At 54.2% G+C, this 15,928-nt stretch overlaps 1 protein-coding gene across 2 annotated transcripts in view; it reads right to left on the bottom strand.

Annotated features, from left to right (window-relative positions):
- MGAT5B (alpha-1,6-mannosylglycoprotein 6-beta-N-acetylglucosaminyltransferase B) overlaps window positions 1-15,928 on the bottom strand; it is an 84,600-nt gene that overhangs the window by 27,789 nt on the left and 40,883 nt on the right. For both annotated transcript variants that reach the window (XM_054670720.2, XM_054670719.2), the window contains one exon: window positions 288-419. In XM_054670720.2, the coding sequence (XP_054526695.1) occupies window positions 288-419 (132 nt within the window). The remainder of the gene's footprint in view (window positions 1-287; window positions 420-15,928) is intronic.

Raw genomic sequence — 15,928 nt, 5'->3', positions numbered from 1 at the left:
AGGGGAGGGGGGAGGGGAGGGGAAGGCGGGAGGGTAGAGGGGAGGGGAGGGGAAGGGGGAGGGGAGGGAGGAGGGGAGGGGGGAGGGGAGGGGAGGGAGGAGGGGAGGGGGAGGGGAGGGAGGAGGGGAGGGGGGAGGGGAGGGGAGGGCGGAGGGCAGGATGCAGGACAGTATGTTCTCCCACCTGGGCCCAGCTGGCTGAGTGGGGACGTGGGGGCAGGGTGTGAAGGAGGAGCTTTCTCCCCTGGCATGTGGGCCACGTGCCCACCCTCTGGCCGCCCTCTCACCGGTACTTCTTGAAGGAGAGTCCCATGTGCTGCTTCATCTGCTGCAGGCCGTGGTAGTCGGTGTAGATGAGGTCGAAGGGCAGGGGCATGGTGAGCGGGCAGCTTCCCCGGCCTGGCGGTACCCCTAAGTTACTGAGAGAAGAGCCCTTCAGATTCTGGGCCCCAAGAATCCCACCTGCCCAACCAGCCACCCCAGTTCCTTAGAGCCCAGAATGAACTGTAAAAGTGCAGAGAGCTTAGCACAGACTCTCAGAAAGGAAGTGAGCAGGATGGCCCTGTACGGTAACGTAGGTTTTTCACTGCACAAGGCAATCCAGCAAGGGGCAGGTGGGACTGAGGTCAGCGTGGGCTCCCGTGCACCCAGCCTGGGCTACCTGCCAGGAAGAAGGGGCACCTTTTGTCATTGACACAAATGTGCTCCCACAGAGCTGTAGCTACCCAGAGAGGGAGCCTTTCTCTAACTTTCACAAATCCCATGGATGCTGGCTGCTGTCCTCAGCGCAGCTACGTGTTTGTCTGGATGAGGGCCCCAAACCTCCTGCCTCAGAAAAGTGCAGTCTTGCAGTGCTGACTGAGCTCCTGGCGCCCAGGGCTGGCTGAGGCTGAGAGCTGCTGCAGGCCACTAGCTACCTGTTTCCCACCCCCGGCACCACACAGGACCTGCCTGCCTTCACCTGCCGGGTTATTTACACACAGGTTTTCATCTGGGACAAGGTTGCCTCTGGTGACCTGGAAGACGCAGCTTGGCCAGAGGAGGGGTGGTGCCCCTCTGCCATCTGGCATCCCATCCGGCTGGAGCTGCTGGGTCATCTCCTCCTGCTGGACCCCCCAGGCCCCCAGCTCCAGGGGTATGGACAGGAGGACATAGAAGGACATGACCACACCCCATGGCTTCCTCTAGAATCCCCACATCTGCTCAGTCCACCTCCCTGGAGAAGGGTTCAAAGCCCCCTGTCCCAGCAGCCACAGCTGCCAATTTAAACTCCTCTGCCCACAACCCCCCTGCCAGCATCCGTACAAACCAGCTCCTCCTGCCAGAAGCCCCTGCTTATTCCAACTCCACAGCCTCAGTTTCTCCCCTGCAGGGGATGACGAGGCATCCGGTCACTTATTCATTCAGTTAAGTCTATGCTGAGCCCCTGAGTCAGGTGGGATGTACTGTCCTCCGCAGAGACGGCCCTTCCACGTTCCCATCCCCACTCCACCAGAGGAAGACGCCCGGGAGCTCAGAATGCATGCAGAACCTGGTCAGGCACCCGCTTCCCCAAACACCCCCTCCCCACTGGGTCCTCAGGATAATTCTCTTTAACAAATGTTTCTTGAGTGCACGTCGGGTTCCAGGCCCTGTGCCCACATCACGAACTCAGAGACACGTGGGATGTGTCCCCAGCCCCAGGAGCACAAGCCATGTGAGGTGTGTACACCTGGGGGTGCTGAAGCAGAGATCTGATCAGCGTGTGCTGAGGCACAGTGGAGGCGTCCTGAGGAGAGGCCCATTGGTGGAGGGATGGGCAGGGGGGATGCCCAAGCAGAGAAGGCCACGTGCCCTGTCTTCATCTTCCTCTCTCAACAGCTCTTGGTGGGTGCATCATCTCATGGGGCTGGATGTCACCATCCTTTGCTCCCAACCCAGACTGGGAAGCAGCCAGGCCATCGGGCCCCATCTCCCGGGGATGCCCACCTCCCCAGGATTCAGGGTTCAGGTGCCAGCTCTGCAGGAGGCCCAGGACACCTCCTACTAGGGAGGCCCTTCGGGGACCCACATCATAAGCAGAGTCAGGCTGGGGAGGTGATGAGCTTTGACAAGGTCACCTCCTCATTAACGGCAAGTGGCCAGGATTGATCAGTTTCCTGGGCTGTGCCTGGGCTCCTTGAAACCATTCAGGCCAGGTGGAAAAGTACCGGCCCGAAAGGTGCATGCTCGCTTTGCGCATGCTCAGAAGCTCGGGGAGGGGACTGTGCACACCATCCCGTTAGCACACCGTCCAAAGTGGTGCCGTGTCAATGATGTTTCTGGTCACCTGCTGACAGCACTGTGATGGAAAGAGGTGGGGAGAAGCTGCCAGCACAGGGACTAAGCCATCAGAGGTCAGCCTTGCCCTGCAGAGAAGGGCAGCAAGAGGGGAGGCGCTTTCTCTGGGCCTTGCCCCCCACCTCCAGCTAGTACCCCCACCAGCCTCCTGAGCTGTCCCCACACTGGCTTCCCCACCATGTCAGAACCTTTGCTGCTAAGTGTGAGAGGGGAATGTGAAAACCTAATAACCATTTCCTCCTCATTTCTTGTCTATAAACTTAAAATGGCCAAGGGCTCCTCCATCCCTCCAACCTTCCTGTCTTCCCCTCCTTCCAACACAGACCACCTGCCACATGGGATTCTCTGATCCAGGGCTCCTAAGGCAGTGCCTGCCTCTTCAGCTTTTTGGTTGAAATATCCAGAAAGCAAAGGAGAAGAAACACAGACCCCAGGGGTCTGGAGCCATCACAGGGAACAACTCCCACAACCTGGAGACTTCATGAAATATTTGGTGGTAGGTTTAAGTGTTGAACAAATTCTGCATTCACTCTGCAAGACATCCCTGTTGTTTCCTGTGAAGCATGGACTTTCTCACTCCCAAAACTCCTCCAGTAAAACTGATGGCCCAGAAAGAAGCTTCATTTGTTTGCCCTGGGGCTCCAGAAGTCCCCTCTTCCTCACCTCTCCAACCCAATTGAGAACCACACACAAAAGAACACAAAGACGCTCCCTCTGTATCCTTCCTTGCAGAAACCAGGAAGGGGGTGGCTGCTCCTCCCACATGGAATCTGGGTCTAGTAAAATTAAGACAATCCTGAAAATACAAACCGTGGGTGGGTCTAGGAGCTGCTACCTGCACCAGGAACATGACTGGCTTCCCTACAGATCGCTGGTTGGTTTCCAGGCAACATGTTATCTCTCTGTCCTGGGAGCTTCCTTTTGCTGCCCCATCACTGAGCACACCCCTGACCCTAGTCCCAGACACCAGGGCCACTGAGAGGACAGAGGGGTTGCAGCACGTCACAGCCCTCTCCTGGGAGACCACCACGCTGCGGTTCTAAGGTGAGTCCATCATCCTCGCCATCTTCAAGGCTAACATTTTGGACACAGGCATCATTCTATGTGCTTTCAACTTACTGATTCATCAGCTCCTTTCATCTTAGCAACTACCCTACCAGATCAGACCCATTCTCATCCTGTTCCCATCTTTACAGATTAGGAAACAGAGAGGCTGAGTAACTTACCCAAGGTTACACAGCCAGGAAGGAGCAGAGCTGGGATCAGAGTCTTTATACAATGGAAACTTGATCACATCTCCCCGGGGTTCTGACCCTTTCTGAGGCTTCCCACTGCCTCTGAGCCAGGACTTCGAGGATGCTTCCCCACCTAACCCCTGTGGAAGCAACAGCTGCAGCCCCTGCACCACACCCTGTGCCCCCTAGGGTCTGCAGCAGCCTCTCCAGCACAGGCCCACTGGGTGTGCATGGAGGGAGCAGGGAAGTGGGTGGAAGGTGGACCCCCGCTGAGCCCCACCTGATGCAGGACCTGCTTGGGCAGTCAGGCCTCACCCCACGAAGCATCAGCCCTAAACCTTGGCACCCAGATCCAGAGCCAGGCAGGAAAAGGGGCCCCCTGCTGAGCAATCGCTTCCCCCATGCACACCCTGCTCAGTGTGAAGTCAAAGTCTTGACTAAACCAGAAGAAAGGGAGGAATATTAACGGATGGGGGAGAAGGAATCTACAATAAGACAGCAGCTGTCACCAGCGTGTGACTAAGATAAGTGAGACCAGACACTTCCTGTACCTGTCACACGTGAGGCCAGGTGCCACAGAAATTTCAAGGTGGTCCCGGCCAAACCCTCCCCTCTGATCCTACCAAGGTTCTCCTGCGACGGTGCCCTGTTTTCACAGAAACTGTTCCCAGGGCCTAGAAGACTCTTCTCACCTCCACGTGCTTAACTCAAATATCGCCTCCTCCTCCAGGAAGCCTTACCTGAGACACCCCTCCCGCTATGCTCCCTCCATACCTGGGACACACCTGGTCAATGTCCCAAGTCACCTCTTCCCACCTGGAGGCCCCCTTTGAGGAGGGCAGGGTCAGGTCATCTTTAACATTCAGGACCAGGGACAGGACCTGACCCACTAAACATCTGCTGTATTTATGAAGCGATACACAAAGCGGTAGATGAGAAGAACTGGTTTCAATGTTTAATAGTTGGCCAAGAAAAGCCTCTCTGGAGAGAGAGTATGGGTGAGTGAGGGGCCCAGGGGTGAAGGTGCCTTGGTCACTCACTGGCCTTTGGGTCTGGACCTGAGCCCAGTGGCCTTCCACGTGCTCAAAGGACATCACAGGAGAGGAGGGAGACAAATCGGCCCGGAGACAGCAGCATCCCCTTCCCAGGAGGAGTTAAGGAGAAGCCCACATGTCCCCAGCCCTGGAAAACAAGGATTTTCAATGGAAGGGCAGGATGTCCCTGGAGGTGTCTGCAGCAGCCTCATTGCTCTTATCAGAAGAAATCTGAGCCTCACCCCCTGGAGAGCAGAGAGGTCAGCTGCTGGGAGAGGAGGCTGTAGCTTTATCACTTGTAATTTAAGTTTACTTTTATGGGCAATTTTACGCTAAGTGATTGGCTGGAGCAGTGACATAAATTGAAAACGCCGTCCCCCGACAACCTTCAACCAAAGGTGCCCGGGAGGCTCGGCTGTGCATTTCCACCAATCCTGCTGAAAACTCAAAACGCTCCCGTCCAGACCTTTCTGCACCTCCAAGGCCAAGTCCTCATTTCTCTTGTACTCTCAGTCGAGGGCTGGGTCAAGAGGACGGTTCAGCAGCCCCCACAGATAGGAGGGTGGCGGGGGGAGGACCTCAGGGGCAGAAGGAACTTGAAATGCATCTGCTGCATACCCCTCCATCTGCCCACTGCCAACAGCCAGTGCTTGGGAAGGACGGGGAAGTTTGCGTGGAATTGCCAAACTGGCTGGTTAGAATATATTTCTGAGTGTCCCCAGGCCAGATGAATAGGAGTCTAAATCCCAAGAGGAAAGGGGTAGGGGGAGGGTGGTCCAGGGGAATGGAGCATTTCCGCAGGTCACCTGGTTAGAGTTGGCCCCTGCACTGTGCCCAAATTAATCCACCCGGAAAAGCTACCCTCTCGGGGGAGGAAGGAATAGGAAATTATTGTTTAATGGGTATGGAGTTTCAGTTTGGCAAGAAGAAATCTGGAGATGGATGGTGGCGATGGTTGCACCACAATGCGAGTGTGCTTTGCCACTGAACTGTGCACTTCAAAGTGGTTACAGCAGCACATTTTATGTTATGTGCATCTTACTACAAGTTTTTAAAAAGCCAGCCCGGCACAGCGGCTCACGCCTATAATCCCAGCACTTTAGGTGGCCTAGGTGGGAGGATCGCTTGAGTCCAGCAGTTTGAGACCAGCCTGGGTGACATGGCGAAACCCCATCTCTACCAAAAATACAAAACATTAGCCAGCCATGGTGGCATGCACCTGTCATTCCAGCTACTCAGGAGGCTGAGGTGGGAGAATCGTTTGAACCCGGGATGTTAAGGCTGCAATGAGCTGTGATCACACCGTTGCACTCTAGCCTGGGCAAGAGTGAGACCCAGTCTTAAAAATAGGAATAATTTAAAAATAATTTTTAAGTCAACCCATTCACATTCCTGGCTCCCGTGCCAAGCACTCTGCCTCCCAGAGGGGCTGAGGTCCCATCTTCTCCAGCTGTCACGTTCCCCACCTGCCTGGGACTCCCAGCTGGCCATAAACAATATAGGGGCTCTGTAAATATCCAGGGAGGGACTGGCTCAGGCACTCTTTGCTAAAATATCAAAAAGGAGGATGGGGAGATGGGATGAGGGAGGAGAAAAATAAACCTTCACTTAATAGAAGAAACCCTCGGCTAGGAATTCAAATGCTGAATTCTGGCAATGAAAAATATCCCTGGGCAGGAGCTCCAGCAGGCATTTGCTGGGTAGCCTTCCACGAGCCACCACATCGCTCTGGTGTCCGCCTCCACATGTGGGACACATGCTCAGGCAAATCTCCACGGTCTCTTCTAAGCTAAAAATTTCCTGGTTTTATTTCTCTCTGTGCCTTTAGTCCGTGGCTAGAAATAATCTCTCCAGGTAGTGCTCAAATTGTGGAACACACTATTCTCTCTCTCTTTCTCTTGTGTGGGAGGGACCTAATTAAAAAGAATCCTTGCAAAGTAGTCAGAGATCTTTGACTCCAGGGGCTGAAGTGCAGGCAGGATCCGCAACTTCACTGGGTGCCTCTCAAGGGGAACACACAGCTGGGGCAGCCTGGGACGTTCTGTCTCCCCAGGGCCCTGAAATCCTCCAAACCTGACCAGTGCCCGTTTCCCAAGCATCATGGGCAGCCCCCAACCCTGCCATGGCCCATTACCACAACAGGCCACTGTCTGGTCCCTGACAGACCAGATGGGGGCAGAAAGAAGAAACTCAGAGGTTGAACTGGACATCTAATGAGCTGCTTTAGGAAGCAGGGGTTAGGATCACTAACGAGGAAAGAATTACACCGTCCTGCAGCATTTTCTTCCTGCCCAGGATGGACTGACCTCCCTGTACCCAACAGAAGCAGCCCAGAGTTGCTTTATGCAGCCACTGGGATGGCCCTGCCCTCAGCTCCCATCTCCTGAAAAGGCGATGCCCTTGAGCATCCCCAGCATGTACCCTGTGCCCTCGAGGGTTCAGGGCTACAGCTGAGAACTGCCAGGCCCCCTCAGGGTCCCTGGCTCAGAGGAAAAGGGAGTCCAAAGGCAGATGGAGGCACAGTCTGGGTGCTCTTTAGCCGAAGCTACCACAAAGCATGGGTGCGGGGGTGGGGGTGCGGTGCAAGGCGTGCAGTTGTTGGGGGGGAGCCTCCGAAAGGGAAACTGAGGGAGCAGCGTATCCTCAACACTGCAGACCCAAAGTGGGGCTGGCGTCCAAAGCTGACACTTTCTTCCCCAGCGTTCTTTCCTAGTAAGCAAACTCAGAGCTAAGAATAGGGTCATGCTCCCAGGAGAGCTGGAGGAAACCGCACACTCACCCCGCTGGCTGCCAGCACGGCTGCAGGAAGAGGAACGGGAACTCAGCCCGCCGGTCGTTCCCAGTCCTCTTCCTTACAGACAGGCCTCAATTTCTAGAATAAATGCCTGTAAATGCTGAGCCCGAACCCAGGTTTTCTCATCCAGGCTTTAGCTCCTGGTGCTCAGGCCACCCCGAGGGTCCCTCTATTTGCTCCGGGCTGGGGCCTGGGCATCGGGGATTATTTTCAGTTCCTTGGGTGATTCCTGTGTGCCAGAGGCTCTTGCTATTCTATCCGGTTCCACCAACCTTTGCTGAGAACCAACCTGTGCAGGGACCTTGGGGTAAGACTCTGCTGTCAATCCCACTCGAGCAGTCTCAGTGGGAGATGAGGGCTAAAAGCTAAGACGCAGCCCCTGCATCCTGGATTCGGATATTGAGGGCCGCTGGTTCACGCTAGAGATGCCGAGGAAAAAGCAGTCGGGCTCCCAGGAAAATGCGTTCCTTTTACCAAAGCTACTCTGACTTGAGGGGCAGGTGGTGATATAGGATAGTGTTTTGTGATCCTAAATAATCTCAAAATGGAGTCACTTATGACAAGCGACAGCCCACGGTCAAACTGCTGATCCTTCAAAGTGATAAATGTATGCTGGACTGGGGTGACGAGATACCTGCTGTGGGAAGGCACCCCCGAGACCCAACAAGAAAGTGAAGCCAGGGGCAGCTGAGAAATGACTATGGACGGCCCTGCAGAGGCCAGAGACACAGCAAAGAAACTGACTTCGAGGGACATTCGGACCTGCCTGGCTCATCAGTCAGCGCACTCGTATCCCGAGCCACTGGCCTGTGTGTGCTGAATATATTTGCAGTGATGGTTGGTGTGCAAAATCCTTACACTAAACCCGGACTTGAAAGCATGTAATTGGCCACTGAGTCATAGTGAAACCTCCCACCTGGCATTGGACTTAGCACAACTAGGCTGACTCAAACCTGACAGCGTAGTCAGGAAGAGTGCTAGAATATTCGTACCACCCTGTGCTTCTGCCGGCTTCACCCAGAATAAAAAGCCCCAGACCAGCCCTGGCCCCAGTTTCTAAGAGGAGGGAACCCCTGAGTTTGACCCTTCCCGTGGGTGGCTCCTTCCAGTCTCCCTGACAGATGGTTCCTGAAGCTCGTCCACTGCCACCTTCCTCCTCTCCAGCCACCATCTGACAAGACGCTCTCTTGGTCTGTCCTTGGCAGAGGAAGAACACTGGTCCCCTCATCCCTTCTCGAGAACCCACGACCCCTGAGATTCAGAGGCCCTGATGCCTCCTCCCCAGGGATGAATCCTGCCTCCGTCAGGAGCATCCAGAAGCCAGCCCTTCTCCTCATTTCTTTCTGAGTTTTTTCTTGTAGAGATGAGGTTTCACTTGCTCAGGTTGGTCTTGAACTCCTAGACTCAAAGGATCTGCCTGTAATCCCAGCCTCCCAAAGTGCTGGGGTTACGGGTATGAGCCGAGGGCCTGGTCTGTCCTCATTTCTTATCTGATCTCCCCAAGTTCTCCCCACTCCACCTGGGGTGCATGGATCTCTCATGAGGGCCAGCGATGTCATTTCCATGAGTCTTCCCTTGCAGCCCTCCCCAACACAGGCCAGGCCAGAGCTGGGAAAGGCGACATGGCACGGCCTCCATCGGTCTTGCTTATTGGTCAATGTTCAGACTTGGCCGGGGGGCCTTGACTTGCAAGAAACAGACTCCCTGTGACGCCAGTGCAGCGCGTGGAGCATGAGGGGAGGCGAGGCCCTTGCAAGGAAGGGTCTCTCCTGGATCCCGAGGAAGGATGAAGGGCAGGGGCCAGGGCAGCCCCGGGCCCCAGCAGCAGAGGCCCACGACATTTGGCGGCACTCAACGTGACCCCGCCACGCTCGGCATGCCGGCGCCTGCTCCCTCTCTGTCCCCTTACCCGCAGTCTAGGTAGGTCTTCTGCCTACCCAAGTCTGAATTTCCTGGGGAAGGGTTCTGACCGCCAGCCAACTTGGGTCAGGTGTCTGGCTGCCAGGCCTCTCCGCTGGGATGTGTGCTCCTGCGCTCGCTCCCCGCTCAGCCAGGTTAAAATGCCTCCTTGAAACTGAAGGAAGGGGAAGGAAAAAGGAGACAGGAGAGGGGCCGGGGATTTTTAGTGAATTGTAATCGTCGGCCTCTTGTGCCTCCTCTTGGAACGGGGAGGGTGATGCAGGAGAGCTGCCATTCACAAGTCTAGGTGCCAAGATGCGGTTCTTCCCCACCTTTTCCTAATCTGTGTGCTTATAAGTTTCAAAATATTCCAAGCATCCAGAAAATTATAGAAAATCATATAATGCTCCAATGCTCCCGCTTCCCAGCCTTGTCAAGCCTTAACATTTTGCCATATTTGGTTCGAATCCTGTTTGTTTCGAGGGATAGCATATTACAAACCCTGGTAGAGCCCGAGGGTTGTTTTTCGGTCTTGTCCACTTCCTCGCATCTCCCGCTGCCTCCACCTGGCTTGTGGGAAATGCTCTCCCCTCCGGCATCGAAGATAAAATAGAAACCGTCAGAGAGGAGTGCCCGATCCCCGGCCCCCAGCCCAGGCCCCCCACCCTGCTGCATTTACAGTATACCCTGGTCTCTTCTCCTTCTCTCCTCTCAGGGCAGAAGAGCTGTCCCTGTCCCTCCTCCTGGGACCCTCCCCTGAAGCCACTGCCAGCGATGATCTTTCCCTCCTATGTCCACAACCTCCCAGCTGTTCTGGCTCCTTTGCAGCCACATTTAAACATGAGTGCACTCTCTTATCTCGAAAAATAAACAAGCACACCTTTGATCATGGGCTGAACTGTGGCCGCTGAAGGAGGGTGAAGTCCTAATCCCCGTACCTGTGAATGTGACTTTGTTTGGAAAAAGGGTCTTTGCAGAGGTAATCAAGTTAAGATGAAGGCATTAGGGTAGACCCTAATCCAAGTTGACTGGTGTCCTTATAAAAAGAAGAAACGTGGCCGGGGGCAGTGGCTCACGCCTGTAATCCCAGCACTTTGGGAGGCCGAGGTGGGTGGAACACCTGAGGTCAGGAGTTTGAGACCAGCCTGGCCCACATGGTGAAACCCTGTCTCTACTAAAAATACAAAAATTAGCTGGGCATGGTGGCACATTCCTGTAGTCCCAGCTACTTGGGAGGCTGAGGCAGGAGAATCACTTGAACCCGGAGGTGGAGGATGCAGTGAGCCGAGACTGCGCCACTGCACTCCAGCTGGGGGACAGGGCAAGACTCTGTCTCAAAAAAAAAAAACAAAAAAAAAAAAAGAGGAAGAAGAAATGTGGACACAGAGTCATGCATGGAGGGAGGAAGAGATGTGGACGTAGGGAGAACACCGTCTACCCCTCTAAGAACACCTGCGGCTACCAGAAGACAGGGGAGAGGCTGGGACTGACGCTTCCCTCGTGCCTTCAGAGGAAGTCTTGATTTCAGACTTCCAGCCTTCAGGAGGCAGACACACCTGCCTGCGACTCTGTAACCCCTGCTCCTGCGCTCTTTCTCCTCCCGGCTCCTGGCCAAGCTCCTTGGAGGAGTGCAGACACTCACGACCGCTGTGTCCTCCCCATCCCGCCTTCCACACTCCCACAGCCCACTGGGTTTAGGACCTTTGTCCCCACGACTGCACCACAATGCTCTTTCCAAAGTCAGCAATGACATCTTTGTGGCGAAATTCTCTTTCTTTCTCTCTCTCCTTCCTTCCTTCTTTCTTTCTTCTTCTTCTTCTCTTTTTTTTTTTTTTGAGACAGAGTCTTGCTTTGTCACCCAAGCTAGAGTGCAGTAGCATGATCACGGCTGACTGTAGCCTCGACTTCCCAGGCTCAAGTGATCCTCCTTCCTCAGTCGCCTGAGTAGCTGGGACCACAGGCGCACTTGGCTAATTTTTTTGTTTTTGGTAAAGACCAGGTCTCACTATCTTGCCCAGGCTGGTCTCCAACTCCTGGAATCAAGTAATCCTCCCGCCGTGACCTCCCAAAGTGCTGGGATTACAGGAGTGAGCCGCCCCACCCAGCCCCATGTGACCAAATTTTTTGGACATTTTTCAGTCTCCTTCTTACTTGGCTTTTCAATGAGCAATGTGTTGCTGGCCACATCTCCTTCTAGAAGCATCTTCTCACAGGCACCCATGACTCCACATCTGGCTTGCTCTTGGCTACTCCTCAGTCTCCTTTGCCTGTAAGAGGCCTTTCTGTGTTGATATTTCCCAAGTCTGTGCCCCTCAAGCCTGTTTTCCCATCCTTTGACAATTTCGACCACACTGTGTTCAACCACTGTCAACAGCCGAGACCCCATCTCTATGCCACACCTCCCCTGGGCCCATCACCCAGTGGCCTCCATGGGGCACCTCTGTTTCAACATGTGTGCCCCAAACCCAGTGCTTTTCTCCTCTCCCCTCAGAGAAGAGCAGCATCCTCCGCCCTGGAGCTGGTTTGAGCTGCCCAGGTCAGCCTGGTTCTGGTCAGCTCAAGCTGGTTTCCAGCAGCTGGGCCCAGTTTGCATTGGTTCAGATCAGTCTGTGCCAGTCATATCCAGAACTGATCTCTGGGTTCCAAACCTAAGACCTGCCTCAGCTGGTCACAGCGGACTGTGCGGGAGGAAGCAGAGGGAGTCCCCACCTTCGTCATTCTCTGGGGATCCTCCCCAGCCTTTCCTTTGGGCACCTGGCCCCAGGCAGGAGGCGGATTTCCAGCCTGGCTGCATGCTTGACAGCCAGGAGTTGTCCCTCCTAGTCCTCCTTATTTAAACATTCTCCTCTCAAGCTTTCATCATTTGCCAGTTAAGTCAACTAATTTTCTACTAAACCCAATTTCACTCATGGATGGAGGAAGAGCTCAGTAATGTTTCCTCGTGCCATGTACTATTAATGATGCTTGAAATTATGCAAATAAAATTGATGAGCACAGCTGATTCTGGGAAAGCAGGAAGGGAAAGGCTTAACTTTAAAACGCCCACCCTGGACCTGCACATGCACGAGGCCATCTCAGGATGCAGCGGCTGGGCAGGCACTAGGGTTTGACTTCTTCCCTCCGCGCACGGCGGGGCGCGGGCGGCGACTGGCTGACATCACCTTGCTGCAGTCTCATCACAGAGCGCACGGCTCCCTCGTGCCACCTCCCTCACCCCGGAAGCATCTTGCAGCAGCAAAGCCAGATGTAGATCCTGCACATTGCCCCAGATGTCACTCCAGTGAGCCAGTTAATTGAAACACCGAAACCCAAGGAGCAGAGCGGGACCGGCTCATCCGTCCAGGCTTGTTGCTCCATCAGTGGCCAGGACATCTGCCGTGAACATCTGCAAATAAACTACAACAAATGTACAAGCCGCGTCTTTGTCCCACCGCCTCCCACGCAGGTCATTTCGCCAGCCAAGGGAGACATTTCTGTCGCAGAAACCAAGCTGAGACACTCGGAATTCAGAATACCTTCACATCCCATTGACCTGTTTTCAAATTAACCTGGTGCTGCTCCCACAGAACGGCTCCCAGGGCTGAGAGGTGAGGCCCTGGGTGCTTCTGCCTCTCCCTGAAGGGCTTGCGGTTGCTCGGTGGGAACTCTGCCCAGGGCCCCCCAGTGGCTGCCAACTTATTATGGGTTTACATTGTGTCCTCCACCCCCTACATTGACATACTGAAGTCCTAACTCCCAGTTCTTCAGGCTATGACCTTATTTGGAGTTGGGGTCCTTACAGAGGTAATGGAGTTAACATGAGGGCATTAAGGTGGGCCCTAATCCAATAGGTCCTTATAGGGAGGGGAAATCTGGACACAGACACGCTCACAGGGAGGCCACCAGGCAAAGGCAGAGATGATTGTAGAGATGTAGCTGCAGGACAAGGGTCACCAAGTTCCTCACTAGGAAACCACCAGGAACCCAGAGAGAGGCCTGAGGCAGAGACTCCCTTGCAGCCTCAGGAGGCCCCAGCCCTGCCCTGCCAAAACCTGGCTCTTGGACTTGCAGCATGCTCCAGCGCCAGGATTCAGTTCATGCATTCCTGCTGTTCATTCATTCCTGCTGTGTAAGCCCTGCAGTGTGCACTCCATTGTTATGGCAGCTCTAGGAGGCTCATCCACATCTCAAACTGTATTGACATCTCCACTGTAAGGAAAGGCCTGCATTTATGTATCAGAGAGGCCCCAGCAGGGAATGTGCCTGGGAGCTCACAGTTCTGCCTCCACCCTGGCCTCACATCTGTCACTGACCCCGCCAACTATGGGGACCAATGCAATGCCCCCACTTTAGAAAGGAAGAAGGAAGAAAGTACATCCAAGAAAGTGTGTGGCACAAAGTGCATTCCAGGCCAGCAGGTTCCCACCTGATGCCCTGGGCAGGATGCCAGACGCCCCACCATCTGGGCCACCTCCACAGGGTGCCTCTGTGGCCCAACCCCCCCACTAAGCCACACTCTAGCAACCAAGGGTATCCTGGGTGCTCTCAGGATGAATCCTCCCATTCTTTCTACATCTTTTCTAGGGCCCTGAGCCTGGGGCCTCAATCCCATCCCCCAGGACTGCACTGGGGACACAGACAAGGCCTTCTGAAGAAGCCATGCATTCTACAATGTCCCAACCCCACCGCCAGACTGTGTACTGGGCTGAGGGGCTTAGAAAAACCACAGCCTCAAGCTTTTCCAATTCCCAACCTTTGGTGCCCATTAGAATCACTGGGAGCTTCAATTTGTTACCTGGGCCCCCACCCCAGATGGAAGAAGTCAGAGATGCCTAGACAGGGGCCCAAACACTGGTAAGTTTCTAAAGTGCTTCAGGTGGTTTTGCTGCAGCCAGGGTTAAGAACCCCCACCCTGAATGTATTCCAACCATAGCTGATGCTGTTACTTTTGTAGGCATAACTGGGGAATTCTCCTGGGGAGGGTGGTTTTGCTTTTATTTTTATTCTTTTAGTTGTTTTTAAATTCTATTTGGTAGCAGATTTAGAAATCACCTTCCTAAGATCCCCTGAGGTAGCTGAGCTGTTTACACCATTCTGCCCTGTCTGAGCAAGATCGTTCATTCACACATACACCCCACAGGGGACCAAGGGCCAGGGCATCTGAGCACAGCCCTGGGCCTGCCCATTTAACAAACTGCAAACCAGAGATGGGGCAACCTCTCCCTGGAGCACCTTCAGATCTGCAAGAGCTTGAGAGGAAGTGGAGCCTTGCTTGGTAGAAAACACTGATTCTCTGTGGGGTGTGGACATGCATGTGTGTGCAAGAGAGTGTGCATGTGTGTCTGTATAGATGCATCATGTCTGCACATGTAGGAGCATGCATTTTCACATGTGTATGTGGATTGTGTGCATATTCAAGTGTGTGAGTGGGTGTGCATGTGTGGGTGCAGAGGCTATGAGTATGTGTCCACGAGTGTGCATGTGAGTGGGTGAGTATGCATGTATGTGCACACATGTGGTGGATATGCACATGTGTATGCATGGGTGCATGCAGAGGCTGCATGAGTGTATACACCTCTTTTCATAATCTGCAAATGTTAACTGCCTCTGCAGCGTTCTGCTCCACAGACAGCATCGATGCATATTCCAGGCTCTCTGTTCAGAGGGAGCCGGGGGCAGACAGTCTAGTGTGCAGCAGTGGGTGCAGGCGGGCGAGTGGGCCCCACACCTTGGCTCTGAAGTGGCCTGCACAGTGCGAACAGCTGGATCTGACAACAAGATGTCACCAGGGTGAGAGCCAGAGTGAGGGACGTGCTGTTTCCCTCTCCCAGCATTGGGAGTATCTGTGGGTTCAGCACTAGCACTCGGGGACAGCTCCCAGCCGGGTTCCTTGCAGCTCCTGGACCTGCTATTTCAAGGTGAGAATTTCCTCCCCCAGAGCCCGCCCCCGACTTGGACAGTGCTTCTCAACACAGCCACAGGCGTGCAGCTGCCTCTTTAGTCTCTGGCACCAACCTGCCTCTGCCCCATAGCCTCACTTACACGTGCTGTTCCTCTCTGGAGACACTTTTTCTTTACTAAGCCTAATCATCGAATGCATTCACTTAAAAGGATGACTCCAGTGCTGTGAATTTCAGGCCACGGGGATGAAAACCTTCAAAGCCCTGGGTCATTTAGTGGCCTCCTAAGCAACACAATCCAGACCCAGCCTCCTTCTCTCACTACTCAATACAACTGGCCCAGACTCCTCCCTCTGATCGGAGTCACAGACGTTCTACCTGAGTTACTGGCAGACTCTGAGTTGCAGCGAAGAAAGGCAGAAACTGAGTAGCTGCCCAAGACTGGTGCTTGCTGGGCCCTAGTGACCTAAGATTGCCATGGCTCTGTCCTCATCAGCATCCTCTGCTCTCCAACACTCCTGTGCTACAGAGCATTAGCATTAGTGGAGAGAAGGCCAATCAGACCAGCAAGAGAGTAGGCAGGCTCTGGTGGGGACTCACAAGGAAACCACCTGTGTAGAAGTTAATGAAGAAAAGCTGATTCACATGCAAACAGTTCTGGGGCCCTGAAGGAAGGCCCTGAGGAATAATCTCATCAAATGTGGTGGGGAGGAGGGATAAAGACAGGTTGGTTTGGTTAATGGGTACAAACATATAGATAGATAGAAG

The sequence above is a fragment of the Pan troglodytes genome, chromosome 19 (genome assembly GCF_028858775.2).
Source record: "Pan troglodytes isolate AG18354 chromosome 19, NHGRI_mPanTro3-v2.0_pri, whole genome shotgun sequence".
NCBI classification, from domain to species: domain Eukaryota; kingdom Metazoa; phylum Chordata; class Mammalia; order Primates; family Hominidae; genus Pan; species Pan troglodytes.
Note: the sequence above shows the minus strand (reverse complement) of the source record. Positions and strands in the feature narration are given on the sequence as shown.